This window comes from Marmota flaviventris, chromosome 2 (genome assembly GCF_047511675.1).
Source record: "Marmota flaviventris isolate mMarFla1 chromosome 2, mMarFla1.hap1, whole genome shotgun sequence".
In the NCBI taxonomy this organism is placed as follows: Eukaryota; Metazoa; Chordata; class Mammalia; order Rodentia; family Sciuridae; genus Marmota; species Marmota flaviventris.
The window spans coordinates 173,599,167-173,619,780 of NC_092499.1; the positions used below are offsets into that span (position 1 = coordinate 173,599,167).

At 45.5% G+C, this 20,614-nt stretch overlaps 1 protein-coding gene and 1 long non-coding RNA gene across 8 annotated transcripts in view; both read right to left on the bottom strand.

Annotated features, from left to right (window-relative positions):
* Positions 1 to 3,096: 3,096 nt before the first annotated feature.
* LOC114107512 (uncharacterized) lies at positions 3,097 to 9,998 on the bottom strand. Its single transcript, XR_003585335.2, has 2 exons — positions 9,901 to 9,998; positions 3,097 to 7,544 (listed from the first exon to the last, which is right to left on the bottom strand). It is a non-coding gene; the product is annotated as an uncharacterized lncRNA (long non-coding RNA).
* Positions 9,999 to 10,671: 673 nt separating this feature from the next.
* Smox (spermine oxidase) overlaps positions 10,672 to 20,614 on the bottom strand; it is a 36,624-nt gene continuing 26,681 nt past the window's right edge. For 3 of the 7 annotated variants that reach the window (XM_027954893.2, XM_027954887.2, XM_027954897.2), the window contains exons 3-8: positions 19,527 to 19,753; positions 14,914 to 15,087; positions 14,006 to 14,765; positions 13,132 to 13,292; positions 11,353 to 11,442; positions 10,672 to 10,900 (exon numbers count right to left, since the gene is read on the bottom strand). In XM_027954893.2, the coding sequence (XP_027810694.2) occupies positions 10,763 to 10,900; positions 11,353 to 11,442; positions 13,132 to 13,292; positions 14,006 to 14,765; positions 14,914 to 15,087; positions 19,527 to 19,753 (1,550 nt within the window). In that variant the 3' untranslated portion in view covers positions 10,672 to 10,762. The other 4 variants (XM_027954900.2, XM_071608785.1, XM_027954906.2 and 1 more) reach the window with 3 other exon arrangements.

The following is a 20,614-nucleotide window of genomic DNA, read 5'->3' on the forward strand; positions in this document are numbered from 1 at the left end:
CAGAGATGATTTCCATGCCTCTCAGGCATTGCTAAGCTGCTTTTATTCAATTGTGGGATGTAAAAGTTTGATAGTGAAGAATTTGTTGCAATATATTAACTGGCCAAAGACATAAAATGACAAGTTTAGGGAAACAGAAATGGCAACAAATTGTCCAAAAATTTATGCCTGGACTATGGCATGATCTGTGAAATGGATTGATCTGGGTCATTGCACTGTCCCAGAACCCCTTAAATGAAGGAAAAGGCTGATTGTGCTTGGCTAAGGTCCCTCCTATGACATCACAAGTTTTCTTTTGTAAACATTTTCTTTCCACAAAATTACCTGTGTATCAAAATAAATTTCTAGTTGGAAAAATAAAAAAGAACACCAGTTACAGCAGGAGCTATGCAGGTTGAAAGTTGATGGACCTTTGACCCAAGTTTGCCTTGTAATAGCCCAAGAGATCTGAACCCTTTCAAGGTTAGTTCACCAATTCCTTCATGAATTGCTGGAGTAGATATGCTTGGTCAAGTTCACCTCTTTGGTTCCCTGATTCATGGAATGAAGGCCATTGTGGTAAGAGAAGCCACAAAGAAGCCCTATCAGAAAATCCAAGGTAGGAGCTGCTGCCAACATTGAAGAGCACAGAGGTGAGGCTGATTCAAGTAGGGCTCTGGGCGTGGCCCTGGGCATCCATGGCTTTTAAAGTTCCCCAGGTGATTGCAATGTGCAGCCATCATGGAAACCATGACTCTAAACTAAGCCTGAAACCCTGGGTTATTTTTGTTGTTTTTTAATCTCCCCAGACAATCCTAGTGCTGGAGTGAGGAACCCGTGGTGTAGACAGCACATCTCAGATTTTACCCTGCAATCAAAGCTTTTGCAGCTCTTATTAAAAATATAGAATGATTCGGCAGGTTCAGGGTGGGACCTGGGGTTCTGAATATCGGACAAGCTCCCAGGTAAGGTGAATGCTGCCAATCCACCAGCACATATTGAAGAGCATGGCTCTAAGACATGCATGAGATAGGCCATCCCAGCCCTGGGACATCCAGGCTGTTGGGAAGCCTTAACATCTGCCTGCATGGTAACTTAAAGATGGGCAACTCCCTGGAAGAAGGAGGGAGCTGAGAGGCCTAGGGATGGAAGGCAAGGTGTGGAGGTAAGGAGCTGATTCACTCCTGCTCTCTGAAAAGCAGGAGGCACAGCCCAGTGTCCCCATTAGCACCGCAGTCAGCACACACTGACCCAAAAATGCACACAAATCACCTGGGGATCTTGATTAAATTGCAGATTCTGATTCCTCTGGAAGAGGAGTCTAAGATTCTGCATTTCTAATGAGTTCCAGGAGACATGCTGATGCTGCTGGTCTGGGGACCACATTCTGAGGAGCAGGAGTGTGTGTGGGGGGGGGGGGGGGAAGCAAAGAAGTTTCACTGAGAATTTATGAAGTGGGATACAAACAATCCGGCACAAAATGGAAAGAGAAAGGAGGAGGAAGAGGACACAGACTGTTCAATGTGAAATGGAAATAGACCTTGAATCCAGTCCCATCACCACTTGACCTGACTATTTGGCCAGAGAGAACAATGGGATGGACCGTGGAGGACCAGGATGGAGGATGGCAAGTCAACCTGATGAGGAATGGAAATATCGGCTATCCCTGGTCTGCCCCAGGGCCTTGGCTCCCTTCTGGCAATGGGATCCACATGCTGACTGCCCTGGTGTCCATGGTGGTCTCAAGCACACACCAAGGATAATTTGATAGAAAAGAGGACTGCAAATCCCCAGCCATCAGCTGTGTGATATCAACTGGAAGGAGATTCAGCTGAGTTTCTCAGGTCAAGGTTATATGAAGGAGAGGAGAATGAAGGTAGATAATGACTGAGTGTCAACACCCCTGAAGGGGAAGCAGGGAGAAATCCTATGCTTCCTACTAGTGTGAAATGCAGGGGCTGGAGATATTATCCCTGAACTTCTAAACCTACACCTACCTACTCGTACCCTATGGCCCATCAATTCTCCTAGGTAAGTACCCAATAGAAATGCATTTATACATTCACCAGGAGACATAGAGTAGCATCTTCATAGCCATGGTTTTGAATAGCCAAAAACTTGAAACAAATCCAGTGTTCATCACCAGAGGGCATATATAAATCTTAGCACATCATACAGTGAACTATAATCTGACAATGAGAATAAACTAATGACAGCTACACAAACAGGGATGAACCTCAGAGATTTGATTATAATAAAAATGTAGGTTTACATAAAGTACAAAAATAGGCACGAACTAAAGTGTGAAAAGTCTCAAACTACTTTGCTGTAGTCTGGTTCTAAAAGAGCTCCAAAAGCTCACGTGTTAAAAGCTTGGTCCCCAGTATGTGGCACTACTGGGAGGTGGTGGAACCTTTAGGAGGTGGGGCCTATTGAGAGGAAGTTAGATCATTGGGGACATGTCCTTGAAGAAGATACTGAGACCCCTTCCTGTCCCTCTCTTTGCTTCCCGGTTGCCTCGAGGTGAGTAGTTTGCTCTACCACATGACGTACTGCCTCATCACAGGCCCAGAAGCAATGGGTCTACTCAACCACAGACTGAAATCTCCAAAACTCTAAGCAAAAATAATCCTTTTCTCTTTATAAGTTTATTATCTCATGTATTCTGTTACAGTAACAAGATAACACACCCTTGGTGGGAGTAATGACTGGGAGAGGCACAAGGGACACTTCTGTTTCTAGTTACATGAGAGGTTCAAAATTTTACATGTTGTACACTCATGATCTGTGAGTTACATATGCCATTCTATTCCAATAAATAAGTTTTTTTTTAATGAGACCTTATTTTGTCCCCAAAGGAAGCCAGATTTACTGGGACACAGTAAGTATATATTCATACCAAAGACTTCTTCCTTACACCTCTATTACTTATGTCCAAACATAAAAGAATCGTATACAACCCATAAGTCCAGCTTCACTTGGGGGACAAGATAAATTCACATATTTTATTTATTGATTTAGTAAACTTAATTCTTGAAGCATAATTAAAGTTTCCCAAAAGTGAAATTCTATATTAGAAAAGTAGAAGCTATTTGTAACTAGAACACCACAACCATAAACATTTTATAAATATTTATTTATTTATTCATTCATTCAAGGGATTGAATCCAGGGGTACTTAGCCACTGAGCCACATCCCCAGTTCTTTTTTATATTTTATTTAGGGTCTTGCTAAGTTGCTTGGGGCCTCGCTAAGTTGCTGAGGCTGGCTTTGAGTTGCAATCCTCCTACCTCAACCTTCCGAGCCACTAGGATTACAGTCATGTACCACCATGCCCAGCATGAATATGCATTTTTATAATAAGGGAGTGAGTTTGAATCCCCAGTAGTTAATGGGTAATTCAGAACAGAGAACTCATTTTGAAAGATCACCTAAAAATGTAGATTTGTTCTTTAATCAATTTTGATCAATTGAGTATGTTTTGTAGCTAAGAACCATTTATCTTTCAGTTCACCCTGCCCCTAAACCAAACTTATAGTGCAAACCACATAAACACAAAGGAACTTTCTTTCCCAACTGTTATTTAAGTAAGCCTTTCTGTACCAAATCCCCCACCTTCCACCCAAAACAAACTGTATTGTAGGACTATTGTGGTGTTTAGAGACATATAATTCCAAAAGCACTGTCATTAAATAATCTTTCATGTAAACACACACACACACACACACACACACACACACACACACACACAGAGTACATGCCTATAATCCCAGCAGTTCAGGAGCTAAGACAGGAGGATTGCAAGTTCAAAGCCAGCCTCAGCAATGGCGAGGTGCTAAGCAACTGTGAGACCCTGTCTTTAAATAAAATACAAAATAGGGCTGGGGATGTGGCTCAGTGATTAAGTGCCTCTAAGTATAATCCCTGGTACTGTACCCCCCACCACCACCACCAAGACACATGAAGTTTCTCCTCACAGCGCCTGGCATACAAAAGTAAGTCATTAACATTTGATGGACAAACAAAAAAAAATGAATGAACAAACGAACAAAAGAAATTACTTTAGGGAACAATAAGGCCTCCTTTTATAGTTAAGATTGTTTGTGTTGGTTCATTTGTTTGGATTTTGAAAAGCTCAAAGAATCCAGACTCCATTCTCAGCGCAGCAAGGTTTTGTTCTGATATGGCCAGCAGATGGCGCCAGAGGATGTGGGTTATAGTCCCAATAGAGCATTTGCTTCTAGAGATCCAAGAACTGGATTATTCCTCACCTCTTAGCCATTGAGAAAGGGGGGGGTCAGTCTGGCCTTTTTTGTGTGTCTCTCTCTGAAATATGAGAATCCCTCCCAACAACTGCTAGGGTGAGGACAGTGAGAATGCAGAAAAAGCAAATAGAAAATGCTGCTGTGAAGCTTAACTATCCAGGGAGGCAAAGAAAGGGAGGGCAGGGGGACAGATATGCAGAAATACGGATGGGAAGGATGGAGTGGAGAGATGGGGAGAGTGAAGTGGAAGAAGCAAGGCCTCTATATTTGGAACAAGGAATGCACAGGTGAAGGGTCACCCTGGTCTTAAGAGGCAGAGCCTCATCTCCCATTGTGTCAGGAGGGAGGTCCCGCAGGACAGGTGTGAAGCTGGAGAACTTGTTAACTGGGTGAGGACATGACCTCTAAGGGGTCTACTTTGTCTATGAAGCAGGAGGCCACACTGCCTGGTGACAGTGATAAGGGTGAAGTTGTGGGGAGAGGGGAGTATGAGCAGCTTGAGAGGAGAGAGCTGACAAGGGAAAGCCAGGACTGTCACCAGCACTGGAGGTGGGTCTCTGTGGTGGCACCATTTAGCTTGGTATTTTCAGTTCCTTGTTCATTCATTTTGCAAATATTTATTGATAGCCTACTATTATGCCAGGCACTATTTTGGACATACTTCATAGGCAGCAGTGAACATGAAACAAACTTACTTATAATGGGTAACATGAAATTTTATATTATAGTGAGAAGAGGGATAAGCAAATGAATAGGTAAACACATACACACAAAAAAAAAATAACATCAGGGAAAAGGAAACAGTCATGGGGAGAGGACAGAGAAGGGGGAGGCTGTGAAAACAGGATGCTCAGGGCAGGCTTCCCAGAGAAGTGACGTCTGAGTAGAGATCTGAAGACAGAGAGGAAGAAGCCTTGCAAATTTCCAAAGGGAAATATTCCAGACAAGGAGAACAGCTAGGGCCAATGGAAGGAGAGGGGCAGGAGGTGAGAGGCAGGGGATAGATCACATAGGTAGGGTGTTGGAGATCACTTCGTCCTGGTGTGATGGATGTTGGTGGAAACCAGGGAGACAACAAGGCTGAACTGGTATTTTAAAAGGCTCACACAGGCTAACAGGGTAGATGTGGAAGAAGGGACATCACATAAGAGGCTACTATAGCTATCTAGAGCACACATGCAAGCAGTCGGAAGAGCAGATTCAGGATGTTTTGTAAGGATAGCCAACAAGATTCAGTGATGGTAAATCTAACCATAAGATGTGGTATGAAAGAACAAGATTCAATGATGGTAAATCTAACAATCAGATGTGGTATGAAAGAAAAACAGGATGAGTCAACAATGACTCAAGGTGTTTGCAAAGAGCCACATGGTGGTTCCACAAATGGTTCTCAAGTGGAGAAGACCAGAGGCAGCTGAAATCTGGGAAGCAGCAGAATAAAGAGTTCTGATTTGGACACATCACATCCACAGAAGATCCTGTAGGCAGTGCCATGATGTTTTGTTTCATTTGCTTCCTTTTGCTTTGCTTTGGCCAGCAGGTGTGGCTCTGTGTTTTTTCTCCAGAAGCCCCTTCAGTGGCCCAGGAATAGCTGTGGCTTGATCCAAGGCTTAGGTTAACTGGCTTTAATAGAACAAGGGTCAAAAGAGTTGAAGGTACTGGAGACAGACCAAGGGAAATGGTAGATCAAATGTAAAACCCCAGTTCTGGAACCAATTTGAATTAGTCAGGACTGATCATAAGTGAAGGAAACCTAAACCAAACTAATTTAAGCAAAGGAAGAACCAATAGTCCAGGGTGCCATAAAGTACACTGAAGCCACTCACAAACGAGAAAGACATAAAGTGACCACATGGCCTTGAGCTGGGGATGGAGAGATGACTGTTTGACCTCACGTTCTCCAGGTATGGTAATGGGGACAGTAGCATATCTAAGACAAAAAAAAAGAGGTTGAATCTATAGTGAAATGTAGAGGGGAACACCCCATCCAATAGATTAAATTGTACAAATACTGAGTTTACGGAAATAAAATATGCCCAACACTTTCCATTCCTGAGGTCTAGGTTTTGAACATTCCTGCAAACTCAATGTCAACCAACCACCTCTAGAATCATGGAAAGTGAGAATGGCTTTTGTATCCAAACAGGGAAGTGACCAAGTCCTTCCTTTCTTATATTAAATACATAATATGAAGTTAGATGTCCTGGTCACCTTAGCAGGGCAACCACTCTTCTCATGTGTTGATGGTTTGATTCCCTATACAAGCCAGGAGTAGACTCAACAAACAGCCCAGCCAGTCATTATAAGAAAACCCAGTCTCTCGTATCTACCATTAAGTTTGGAAGACCATTAATTAGACAGGCAAATCTCAAGAATTGAGCCAGCAGATCCCCTTACCTCACTCTGCACCTCAGGGTTACACTTGAGCCCATTCTACTTGGTCCTGCAAGGTGACTGCCTTAGAATAAATCTCCAATGTCCCCAAAGGCTCATGCTTTGAAGGCTTGGTCACCAGCCTATGACACTACTGGGATGTGGTGGAACCTTTAAATGGTGGAGCCAATGGAAGGAAGTTAGGTCATTAGGGTATTGGGACCCCAATCCCTTCCTGTCTCTCTGTGTTTCCAGGCTACCATGAGGCAAATGTCTTCCAACATATGCTCCCACCATAATGTACTGTGCCACCACAGCCAAAAGCAAGGGGACCAATGAACCAAAATCTCTACAACTCTGAGCCAAAATAAACCTTTCTTCCTCTTAAGTTAATTACCTCAGGTATTTTGTCCCAGCAACAGAAAGCTGACTAACAGTGGCTCAAACCAGAGGTGTTCCAGTGCTATACTTGTGGGAGGGGCAGACTGCAGGCAGTTTCCATAAAGTAGAAGATAACTCATTGTCATATAGCAGCAAAGTCAGGAAGACATAGTGCCCGAAGCCTTCTGAGGGCACATTTCTGAGGCATCCAAAGCCACAACTGAATGCTGTGACTATGGATTCCCTGATACCCAAAGCACAAGAAACCAACCAAGTCCACATAGAATCCAGTGCAGGAAAGAACTTCTCTCCAGGTGACCTTTCAGGCAATGGGAACTATATGGCAATGCTGGAAAGAGTGATGGCCTGAGCATGCCACATTTGATAGATCCCTTTGGTTGTCCATCAATGTTTGGTTGTCCACATCTGCTTCAGGAACTTAGTCACCACATGGAATGCATCCTGGGTTCCAGGTGTCTAGCTGCTCCACGCTGCTGAAGGGTTCTTGCTCCTCTTTGTTCATCTGCCTGGAATCTGCTTTTCGAGCTGTAAATCATAAACGCTACCTACATTATGCAATTATTTGAGGTGGAACAGCACATTGGAGGGCTGGTTGCTTTGGCAGACTCTCCTCCAACCTGACCCCTCCTCCAACCTGACCCCTCCTGTGTGTCACAAGGGTCCCCGCTGGCTTCCTCCCAGGATTGTTCCCACTCCCACAAGATCACATCCTCTCTAAACTGTGTGGACTTGCTCAGCCGCACACAAGTCCTTCTGGGAACCTCGATTTCCTCTGTTATGAAACACTCCCCACCTCTCTTGAACATCTGCAGGCACTGAGAAGATGAGGGGACACACAGAATAATGGATCAAATAAGCAGGGACATTCTATATGAATTCCAGGTCAACCCTTATCATTGAGTAGCCAATGGGCCTAAGTAGGTCCCTCCTCCCTTTATCGGATCTTAGAATGCTTTGTCTCTGCCAAGAAAGAAATTAGCTAGACAAACACAGCACATTTTGGGTTGGGTGGGTTGGGAGAATGGGGAGGAAGTCTTTAGACCCTACTTTAATCTTTTAAATTAAGTCACACAATACAAAAATATGCATAAATATTCAGTATGTGACTTGCATTTTTACCAATGCATGAACTCCTGTTAACTATGCCCATCTCCTCGCTGCTAATGCCATAGCTTCATTTTGCAGGTTCTTAAACTTTATATAAAAGAAATCATCCAGGACATAGCCTTGTATCTGGATTTTTCCATTCAACAATGAACCATGTCTTTGAGATAATCCACATTGTTGCAAATAGTCATTTATTTTATTCTATTGCTAAGTAATATTCCATTGTGTGAATGTACTACAGTTCATCCATTTTTTTCTATGGGTGGACAGCTGGGATGAGTCCAATTTCTAGTTATTGTAAACTTCATTTCTATGAAAATTTTGGTACACATCTTTTGTGGGCATCTGCACTCAGATTTCTCTTGGATGGAAATCAGGGAGGGAAAATGCTAGCAAGCACAAGACCAGCCCTGGTAGAATCAGTCGCACAGCCTCCTAGGGAGGCTGTGCCCGTGTCCACCCTCTCTGGCAATGGCTTCAGATTGCTTTGGTGGCTTCAATCTCTTTTCTTCATCAAGTACGATACAATAGAATGAGCCTGACTGTGGGGTCAGGCAGATCTCAGTGTATGTCTCAGTATCACTACCTACCTGAGTGACAATGGGCACACTTATTAACCACTCTGAGACTTCACTTACCCTCAGGGATAAGTCACCCTTCCAGCCAAAGTTGGCATCCATAACAAATCAAGAGACAATGTGCCCATCATTTATGACTGACACCCTGCCAGAGGGTGACTGGCACCAAGTGAATGTTCTCTCCCTCCCTCTTACCTATACCTGACATGGAGTCACCGAAGAAACATTTCCTGCCTTCTCATCCTCATGGAGTCCCTTACAATTCCTATGCCTGTGACCCCGAGAACCTGTATTACTTTCTTCCCCCATATTTATGCCATGGGTTTACTTCTGTCCATCCCACTGCAGTTGGTGGGAAAAACCAGGAACTGGGGAGGGTGAGAGGTGGACAGGTGCCTCCAAGGCACGAAGTCAGGAAGGAGACAGACCTGCTTTAACCAAAGTAATGTCTAAATTTACACTGTCTGTTTAAGTACTACTGTGGAAAGATGTCCAGTGTATACTGTTAATCTAAAAAAGCAGAATGCAGGACAGGATGAATACTTTGGCACTTTTGTATAAAAAGAAGGAAAAGTATCTTAATATTGATATATCTAAGAGAAACACCTGACATAATAGCAAGGGGATATGGAGGGGCAATGGTGATTCTGGACAGGTATAACAAGGGTTGTTTCACCAGGCTCAGTGACACATACCTGCGATACCAGCAGCTCAGGAGGCTGAGGCAGGAGGATCACAAGTTCAGGCCCACCTCACCAACTTAGCAAGGTCCTAGATAACTTAGCAAGACCCATTTCAAAATAAAAAATTAAAAGAACTGGGAATGTGTCTCAGTGATTAAGCACCCCTGGGTCCAAACCCCAGTACCCCCCCCACCCTCAAAAAATATACAATTCAAAGGGCTTTTGGGCTTGAATCACATGAATACATTCCTCTGTTCAAAAAAATGTTATATATATATATTTTTAAGTTATGCCAGCAGATGGGTATGGATCCTTGGCAAAAATTCTATAAACACTTCTCGTGGATAAACTCAGGTATGTGCATGTGTATATGTAGGTTCATGTTATGTATAGGTACATGGATGGAGGCTGTATGTCTACATATGCACAAGAAGCACCTATAGGTGTGTGGGTGGAGTATAAGTGCAAGGACATGTTCCACTCAGCAAAAAGAGAAGAAAATTCTATCCCCACCTCCCATAAGTGGCAGATCCTTGGAACACAGCAGATGGATCACACTCAGGATATCTCCCTGCCACCAAAAAAGAAAAAAAAAAATGGTCATGTTATCCACATTCCCAGAGGCTCAAAAGACACCTCTGTAAGGGCCAGATCCACCACCCTGTGACCAGCAACAGATTAACAATGAACACATCTGAGCCTGGCAGGGAGCCACAAGTGGGGTCTCCTCACATGGAACTCACCTCACTCCATGCAGTTCATTATCCAATTAAGCTCCAAGAAGTCTGGCAAAGGGCCATGAAGCCGACCTAGGCCCATCCTGAAGGAGCCAGCACTGGGCAGGGTGAGGCCTATATTCCTGAGGAAGCTCTCTGTTTAGCCACAAATAGGGTGAGGGGGACATCCCCTCCAGTAAATGCAAGCACCTACCGTTCTGGGGACATCGTCAGGCCATGGTTCCCCCCACCAACCCCCCCTCAAAGGAGGTGTGATTAAAAACACACACGCAGAGGCTGAGGAGAACTGAGGAGAGAAGCTGAGGAGCACAGGAAGGGTGGCCTCTTTTATTATCCCAAAATGCAAAGTATCGAAGGCACTTGCAATAACAAGGAGGGAGAAGGGGAGGTGCAGGAGTCAGCATCCCAGCACAGAGGTAAATCAACGGGCCCCACAGGGTCACCACCTGGTCTGGAGAAAAGGAACAGCTACAGGGCTGGGTCTGAGGCCAGCCAGATTATCTAGCTCTACCAAAGATTAAAATCCATTCTACAGAGGATGGGGAAGTTAGGGGCACAAGGGGGGAAGGGGCAGGGGCTGGCAGTCACGAGTTAGTTGTTCTTTAAGGAACATGCTCGCTAGGCAGTGAGGATAGCCCTCAGGTCCCCTGCTGGAAGAGGTCTCGGTACATCTCGATGAGACGAGCAGCCTCGCGCTGGCCAGAGAGCAGAGCACCATGGGTGGTGGAGTAGTACTTGCGGTGAGTGGCCTCACCAGAGAACAGCACCTGCATGGGCTGGGTAGGGGGAAGGGAAGGTGAGGATGAAGGAGCAGCAGAGGCCAAAGAGCTTCTTGAATGCCCTAGAACCCTCATCCCTACCACAAATCACAGAAGAATGGGCAGGCATCTAAGATGCAGGTTCTGCTGCTTCCACAGGATGAGGAGCTACACATCCCACCTGGTCACCTTCCCCTCTTTCTTCCCCAAACATCCAGACCTTGGTTCTTTCTGACCTGAGGCTATTAGAAGTCCAGGCTCTGCAGTCTCAAATGCTCTGTGAGCCTCTTAGTAGCAAACAGGGCAAGGGGTTTAACCTCCCTGAGCCTTGATTTTCTCACTGGCCCAATGTGTTTGTACCTCCTACTTCTGAGGGTGGTTACAAGGACTGAGTGAAATCATGGATCTAAAGCACTTAGAACCTGGAAGAACATAAGCAATTGATAAAGTCAGGTGGTGATTTAACAAACCTTTATGGAGCCCCTATCAAGGTCCAGGGACTGTTCTGGGCACTTGGATGATAAAAGGTGAGCAGGCTGCTGCTTTGTGGTGCTTCCATGCTGGTGGGGAAGCCAGACATGAAACCCAATTACTAAACAACGGTCATACATGATGTGGTAGGTGTTTGGATGAGGTGCCAACGGCTCAGAAAAGAGGCCTGGTGGATCCCACAGAGTTTCCCAGAGGAGAGGACCTTTGGGCCAGTTCTCAGAAGATGCTGGATGAATAGAGGCAAAGAACATTCAAAGAAAGGTAAAAGTGGGAGCAAAATGCTCCACACTGGGGGAAAGTGCAATTTTTTGTATATCCAGGAATCAACCTGGAGAAAGCAGGCTCTCTTGGTAAAGTCCAGGCAAAGTTCAAGTTCTTGCATCCCAAGCTTGTGTGTGGACTTTATTCTGATGCCTTTCAAACTGCAAATGCCAAGGCATCAGCTGTGGAGCCTGATCGAATGCAGTTTTTAATCCATCATGGCGGGAAGGATGTTGTAGCAGACACCTGTTCCCACATCCACCCTTTCTCCTCTATCTCCTCAATTATAAAGCCCTAATTTTTAATTGGGCCAGATGTCATCCCAAATAAAAATGATGTGGCCCAGCCTCTCCATCATCAAGGTGTGGTCACATGGCAAAGTGCTGGCCAATGAGATGCAAATGCATGGTTGCTTAGAGATCCATGTCTCAGCTCCAAAGGATTCCCTTTTTTGCCCATCTGCCTTTCCTTCTTCTAGACTAAGAGGCAGATGTAAGATCCAGAGCCTCTGCACCCTTCTTGGACCATAAGGTGGCCCTGAAGATAAAAGTCAGTAACTAATAATACTAGGTCCTGACGCCTACCTCCAGATTTCCTTTTGTGTGATGGAAGTAAAGTTGTCTTGTTTAAGCCACAGTTATTTTTGTTTTACTTTGCCTTTTTACATGCACTAGTCCTGAGGCAGGTGATAAGAGGTTTACTTTTTGCAAAGATAGCTATGGCAGTGGTAGGGACCTCTCTGAAGACCCCTTTCCTTTCTCCCTCTGAGCACAGCAGGGCAGACACAGTGTAAACCTTGGTTGACTGAAATTTCTTTCGCCAATTTTCCAAAGAATTGTCTTAAATTTAATTCTGTGGGGGTTTTAACATTTATTGTTATATGTACACTTAGTTGGGAAAACTAAAAATCCACCTTGTGGAAACAAAAATATATATTTCTCTCAAATTTACCTTTTTTTTAGTGTACAGGTGACATAATTTTGGAGTGGGTCGTGTTCTTAATTTTATTTTCTAAAACATGGTGGGAAAATATTTCCATTGAATCCGTGCTATCCAATAGAACATTCTATGACACTGAAAAATTCTATAGCTGCATAATCCAATAGGATAGCCCCTTGCTACATGTGGCTATTAAATTTGAAATGTGACTAATGCACCCAAGAAACGAAATTTTTAATTTATTAATTTAAATTCTGGTTAATTTAAACCAAATACGGCTAACTGCTACCATATTAACTAACAGAATGAAATGGCTCAGTTTTTATCATCCCAAGAAAGCATTTAAAGTTTCAATTTGATTCCATTTTTTTTTTCTTCCAGATGTTAAGCGCACACTGTCTTGTTTTCTCTTTCATTTTAAGTGCCACTCCACTGCTGCCTGACTTTAGCACACCTTAGTGAACACTACCTCATACCCTTCCTCAACCTGGACCAGACACACACGAAATACCCACACACCCACTCCCAGGCCTCTCACCAAACACATCCCCACTCACCGCTGTCTTAGAACTCTCGGTGTAGGGCAGGGGCTTGGCCAGCTTCTCCACATCTGCCCCGCTTGAGCCCACCTGTGTGTATGAATAAGAACCTCGGAAGTAGGGGTTGCTGCCCCAGGCTGAGCGCAGGATTCGCCGAGGTTTTGGAATGTTGGAGTTCCCTGTTGGGGAGTCAGAAGAGCCAAGAGGAGGAAGGATAAGAAACAAAGCTGCATACATACAGAAGGCATTCCAGAATGAACAACTCCACCCCACCTCCAGGGCTCCAGGAATATCAGGCTGCCTGGAGAAAGCACTGAGGGTGGAAGAGGAGAGGGGGAGGGAGGCCCACTCATCACCTCTGGGTGACCCCCCAGCAAAACATTCCATCTCTCAGGGTCCTAGTTTTCCTATCTTAAAAATAACTATAGGAGCTGGGAATGTAGCTCAGTTGGTACAGTACTAGCCTAGCACAAGGCTGGGGTTCAATGCCCAGCACTGCAAAAAAAAAAAAAAAAAATTACAGATAATCATATTTTCCATTCTAATGTCAGGGATCCCTGTTAAGTTCTCCTGAAAATATGTGTAGAAAATGTTTTACTAAAACAATCAGATTATAAAATCAAATCCAACTCTTAGGAAGACCATGGGAAAGGAATGGGCAGTGTTTTTGCCATCAGTCCTTAGAAGGGGAAGAGAACACAGCACCCATTTAGAGTTTCATGCTCTGAAGTGAGAGTGTCAGCAATTTAGGAGCCAAGCTGGTGCCCTGCAGTGGCTCCCGGTGCCCACAGCCATCTGGGTTTCACAGTCTGGGGAGGGGAGAGCTGCCAAGGGTCTTCGGGGGAAGCTGGCTGACAAAGGGGTCAGGTGGAAAGGGCGGCAGAGGACACACCTGTGAACTGACGCAGCATCTCCGTGCAGATCTCAGCCACAGCCTCATCGTCGCACTTCTCCATGACGAGGGCCTCCTCCCCGCAGATCCAGCCACTCAGCACGTGGCCATAGCGCTCAGGCGGGTAGAGGACATCGAAGCCGCAGATCTTGCGATACCAGAGCTCCGGCGGGTAGGTGAGGGTGCGGCTCTCTGCCTCGTCCTCCCACACGAACTGCAGGCTGTTGCACTCGGGGCCCCAGAAGGGCTCCTCGAATTCAAGGAAGATCTTGTCGGTGGTGCCGATGCCCAGGCGGTGAATGGCAGCCACCTTCTCTGCCGGCAGGCCTGGCTGGAAGAAGCTGGTGTACTGCCTCTTCAGCACGCCCAGCGACACCGTCACGATCACATGGTCCGCTGGGATCACCTCGCAGTCCTCGCACTCCACCATCACCGGCCACTGCTCATCCTCATCCCATCTGCCCCCCTGGGGACCCACTCCACTCTGACCAACCTCCCCGGTGTCATGATTATGGTCGCCCTCAACCCGGGGCTCAATCTCAGGGCCCCGAGGGCGGGCTGAGGCCTGGTCCCAGTGAATGCAACGGACCGGTTTCCCCAACTGGATGACATGGGAGGGGATGCCCTCAGCCAGCAGCTCTACAACCCGCATGAAGCCTGAGGGAATGATGTGGTGGGCACCGGGGATCTCCGTCCACTCCCCAAAGGCGCTCAGGGACACCTCGTCTATGCTGTGTGAGCTGCTCTCACAGCTCTCCACCTGTGGGAGGACCCAGAGAGAAGCCAATGACACCAGAGCCAGGCTGGGCAAAGAACAAGAACTCTGAGCAGCACAGCCCTCCTCAGACCCAGACTCCCCCAGAATCAGGCTTCTTCACTCTGACAGCTGTACTTAAAAGCAAAGATACCTTCAGGTACTGCTGGATCATGGCAAGCTTCAGGCGCTTGGTGGCCTCCGGGTCGTCAGGGTCATCCCTGATGCGATTGCGCACCTCCTCCCGGGTGAACACCCCCACGCTGTTTTGACTCTCAGCGTTGACTGGTTTACCATGCCGGAAGAATTCCTGGGTCAAGTTATAGACCTGCCAGAGAGACCCCAGGAAACTCACACTCCCTCATTGCACCTCCACCCCCAAATGAAAGGAGCCCAATTTGAAAGTGACAGCTACCAGGTGGTTCCCGGATGTGCTGAGCCCTTGACCTCTGCATGAAGGAGCACCTGCTAAGCAGACTGGGAATGGCAGGCTGCCCTAGGCAGCCAGCCTCCTCACCTCAGAGAGGTGGCATGGATTCCAAGGTTGTTGCTGGGCCTTCGCTTAGAATTGAAACATTTGGCACCTATACAGTCTGGGGGAAAAGAAACCACCCCCTCAGAGGCTCTGTATAGGTCTGTAGGGCTCCACATCCCACGAAGGAACACAGGTCTACGTACACCCACCTTTTCCAAGAATCAAATGCACAACCCTTTCCCTGTCCTCCTGCCCAAGCATTTCTGTTCTGCCCTTTCCCAAGAAAGCAGCCTAAAGCTGTCGACTGGCCAGTGTTGCAGGGAGAGGAGCAGAGGGTCCCTGAGATCTGATCACTCAGAGATGCCTCTTTTGCCTTGTGAAAGGAGAAAGGGTGGCAACAGCACCTTCCTGGATCCACATAAAGCACGCCCTTCATTAGGGTCTCAGATGCATGTAAAAAAAGAGGCAATGCAGAGGGAAGGGTTGAACACAGAAGGGCATCTCAAGGAAGCCCCAGCACACCAAGGAATGGAAATTATTTTGTGGGCACATTTCAGCAAGAATTCCAACCCACATCTCAGCAATAGTGATAATCAGTCCCTTGAACAGAGTCCTTCTACTCATTCCCTGCCTGCTTGGTATATAACCTCCACAAAACTCTAGGCAGGCCTCCCTAAAGAAGCTAAGCCATCCCTGGGGCAGGCCCCAACATTCACTCAACACACATTTATTAGGCTTCATGCCAGACACAGGTTGTAATGGTGAGCAAGAGAGAAAGGGTCCCAGCCCATGACCACTCAAATTATAGAGATATTCCATGACAGCTGTATTTATGGGACATGCTGTGATAGAAAAGAACCCAGGTGTTATGAGATCTACCAGCCCCTAAATAGTTGAGAGATAGTCAGGATGGCATTGGGAAAGAAAAGCAAAGTGTTTCAGGCAGCGGGAAGAGCACAGCCAGAGGTGGGCAGGGAGACAGGTGGGGAGAGATGGAGATGCATTCAGAAACCTTAATGTGGATTAATCTTGCCAAAGGGAGCAACAAGGAGAGAGAAAGTTCAAGAGATGACTCTGAAAAGACAGGGTGGGGCTGGGACATCAAGGACTAAGACTTAATCTAAAAAATCTGTCAGCAGGAAGACAGCAAGATCCCCCACCCACTGCTGTCATTCCCAGGACACCGGCAAATGTGGGCTCCTGGGCTGAACATCTGCAGCTGAGCTGACTAGGGGTGTGCTTCCTTTCCTAGAGTGAGTTCAGATTCAGTCAGCACACATCTGGGAGAACAATGTCTGCCCTGCACCCCAGCCCTGGGACAGGCCCTGGAGCCACAGAGTCAAGGGAGGTGGCAAAGCCTACTGAGATCACCACTCTCCACCCCCACCATTCCACTCAAGGGAAAGGCCTCCACAAGAGATAGAAACATGAATTAAACATGTCTTGTAAGAATAAATTATACAAAAGAAAATGAGTTAAATTATTCGTTTGTCCTCTCTGCAGTCACAAGATACTGAGTGTTTGGCCTTAACTGGAGTCCTCAGCAAATTCTTCATGGAGTCCTCAGCAAATTCCTCACACCAGACCACTGCCAAAGCGTCAGGCTCTCAACTACCTCACCCTCCCTGGGGTTTTTCCTTGAGTGATTAGCAACATGGTAGCCCATCCTTAGCTCACGTTGATTGACTAGAGGCCAAAACCCAACTGAGGAGTAAGGAATGTTGCCTGTCTTTGTGTCCACCACTGCTGAGGACAGCCTTAACTTGAACATGAGTTTGTCATGTAGGTACAGTCTCCTCCCCTGAGTTAAATAATGGCTTCCTGATGTGATTCCAGGAAATGGGACAGGTCAAAGGTAGCTAATACTAGCCCCACCTTTTTTTGGAGGGATACAGGAATTGAACCTAGGGACACTTAACCATTGTATGATATCCCTGGCTTTTTTTTTTTTTTTTTTTTTTTTTTTTGTGACAGGTTCTCACTAAGTTGTTTAGGGCCTCACTAAGTTGCTGAGGCTGGCTTTGAACTTGAGATCCTCCTGCCTTAGCCTCCCAAGCTACTGGAATTGCAGGCATGTGCCACCACGCCCAGCTACCTCAATTCTTATTAAGCACTTTTCACTGGGATCTCATTTAATCCTTACAACATTAATAAGTAGGTACAACCATGTCCTTTTTACAAATAAGGAAAGTAAAGATCTGAGAGGTTCAATAACTTGCTCAAGATTACACAGCTAGGCCAGGCCCAGTGGCACACACCTGTAATCCCAGCGGCTCAGGAGGTTGAAGCAGGAGGATCTCGAGTTCAAAGCCAGCCTCAGCAACTTTGTTAGGCCCTAAGCAACTCAGTGAGAACCTGTTTCTAAATAAAATACAAAAAAGGGCTGGGGATGTAGCTCAGTGGTTAAGTGCCCCTGGGTTCAATCCCCAGTAACCCCCCCAAAAAAAAAAATTACATAGCTAATAAATATTATAACTGATATTTGAATCAAGATCATCATCAAGGAAATCCTAACCTCATGGTTATACTTCAACCTTCAGACCCAAAGCATCATGACCCAGATTGATAAACTGATAACCTACTTTATCTACCCTATTTTCCATAACTCATACCCTTGACTTTCAAAAATCAAATGGACCAGCACAAGTTGATGATGATGATCTACTTTTTTTTTTTTTTTTTGGTACTGATTATTGAACCCAGAGGCACTTTACCACTGAGCCACATCCCTGGCCCTTTTTATTTTTTTATTCTGAGACAAGATCTCACTAAGTTTCTTAAGGTCTTGCTAAATTGATGGGGCTGGCTTCAAACTTGCAGTCCTCCTGCCTCAGCCTCCCAAGCTGCTGAAATTATAGGTGTACAATCCCCGTAATCCCCAGGACTACCACACCCAGCTGATGATCTACTTTTAAGGACATTTAAAAGAGCAAGGTTTGGGAGTGCAGCTCAGTGGTAAAGCATATGCCTAGCATGTGCTAGTCTCTGGGCTTGAACCCCAGTGCTGGGGCAGTGGTAGGTCGGGGGAGGTCATGGTCCTGAAAGTCATTTTCAAGAAGCATCCATGCTTGAAGCACTCCAAGAGCCTGGGAATCAGGGTGTAGACCAGGAAGGTCTACCTTGAAGAATACTAGTCCTTATCTGATCGTTAATAATTCAACCTCTCTGCAGTGAGTGAAAACACATAATACCAAGGAACTATACAGAAAATATACTGCCAGTGCCTACAGAGAAAATACTTTGTGTCCCTGTCCTCCACACAGCAGGGACTTCCAAAGCAAGAGATTAGAAAATGCACAAAAGGTGCTTGCTGGCCCATTTGCTGTCCTGGATGGACTACAAAGGGTCATTACATTACAAATGACAGGCTATCAGAAAACAAAGTCTATACATTACCTTGCCTGTTCAGTGCAGTTCACAGCACCACTGAAAGATACTAAGAACATTAACAATTTTTTAAAAACCTGAATAATTCAAGGATGTATGCCATTGCTACCTCTAATATTAGACTGTGATATTAACCAGTGCAATATGGTAAGAAAAATACTCTGAAGCTGTGCACCCAATACAGTAATCACTAGACACCTATAGCAACTTAAAATTAAATATTTAGCTTCTCAGATATACCAGCTTCATTTCAAGTGCTCAAAAGCCACATGTGGCTAGTGACTACCCTATTGGATAGTGCAGATTTAAAATATATCCATCACTGTGAAAGTGTTCTACTAGACAACTCTGCCCTAAGGATTAGAAAGAAAAAAGACAAAATTCTCATTTTCATGTAGTTCCTAAAGTTCAGAAATATTCATAGAATATAAACTAGTATATTAATAGTTACATTATGGAATACAAATTAGTATATTAGTAGATATACTAATTTGTATTCCATAATGTAACTAGATATTATTAGAATCAAAATAATAATTCAGCAAGGAAGTTAAAATCAATATATAAAAATCAGTTCTACTGCTATGTACTGTGAATAATTAGAAAATAAAATTTTAAGAGTATCCAAAAACAATAATAGAAAACTCTGCCACCCAAGTATCTACTAATAACACTAACAAAAGATGTTCAAGGCCATTTTGAAGAAATATTTAATCATGTGCATCAATTATGACTTGCCTAGTACCTCTCCACTCATTATTTGCTTTTTATTCTCAAACTGTCCTTCCTTTCCAAAGGTAGGGCCCACAGTGTGCAAAGACACACAAGTAGGATCATAGAAGATCCCAGCAGGTCTCCCAACTCCTTCTACCCTCCCCACACCCTGTTGCCTGACCAACCCTCACCTCGTTGTATAAATCGCTGAATTCCTCAACCACGTCCTTGGGGATCCTGCGGCCACGGTTGGTAAGGTAGCAGGCCACCCCATTCTTGGAGTAGAGGCTGATGCGGCCCACGCTGCGCTCCCCATCAGTTGTCTCTTCCAAGAGGCCATTGGCTTCTGCTAGATGATAGACAGGATTCCCCTGGGAGCCATGGATCCAGGTAGCTCCCAGCTCAAAGGTGGCGTGTCCTAATGGCAACAACAATAGGCCCTTAGAGGGGCAGGGATTTCTTTAGACAGGGCCTGAACACTGCCTCCTCTTCTTCCTCCAAGGGAATCCTCCCAACCTCAAGAACAGGACAAGAAAGGGCTCAGCATCCTCTGAAAACCACAAGACTTCAGGGAAAAGTTCCCAGTGAAACCCACTTTACAGCTAAGAGAAGAGCCACCCAGAATGATTCAGGAGGGGAACAGTTAGAAGGCTCTCCATTTCCAGTCCAACCTTTTTCCAAAATAACACCAGATACCAGACCTCCCTCCTCCCTGGCGCCTCCCTGCTCGAGAGGAAAACTGTGGACACCTGGGCACCCAAGTTAAGTAAAGGACCAAGATCCTCATCCAGCCTTACTCAAGCTCCTCAATACCATCATCACCCCAGGGTCTAAGTCCTTCTCCCAGATAGAAAAAGGCCCCTTCCAAATGGGGAGGAGAGAGAGGGCCAACATTCCAGTTTGAAAGATTCCTCCTTAGAGAAATCTAAACCAGATCTCCAGGGGGAAATAAGCCTTCTAATCCTTTAGCACAGGGGGCAGACATTCTCTGGTTAGAGCATCTATTTGAGGTGGTTGGAGGGTCACTCCTGGGTCCAAGTTGGGACAGCCCTGGGAAATGGTTCTATTTTCCACCTCCAGCCAAAGTCTAGACTTTGGCATGCTGTCTCTCTGCCTGAGCCTCAGTTTCCTCTTCTAATGCTTCAAGGACCATGGTACATTCATTTCCTTCCCTACTTAGTTCCCAGAGAAGTCAAAACAATGCAAAGAGGATAGAAACATTTTTGGTGTTTTGTTTTTGCACACTGGTTCAAGATATATGTGGTAAATTTCTTGCCAA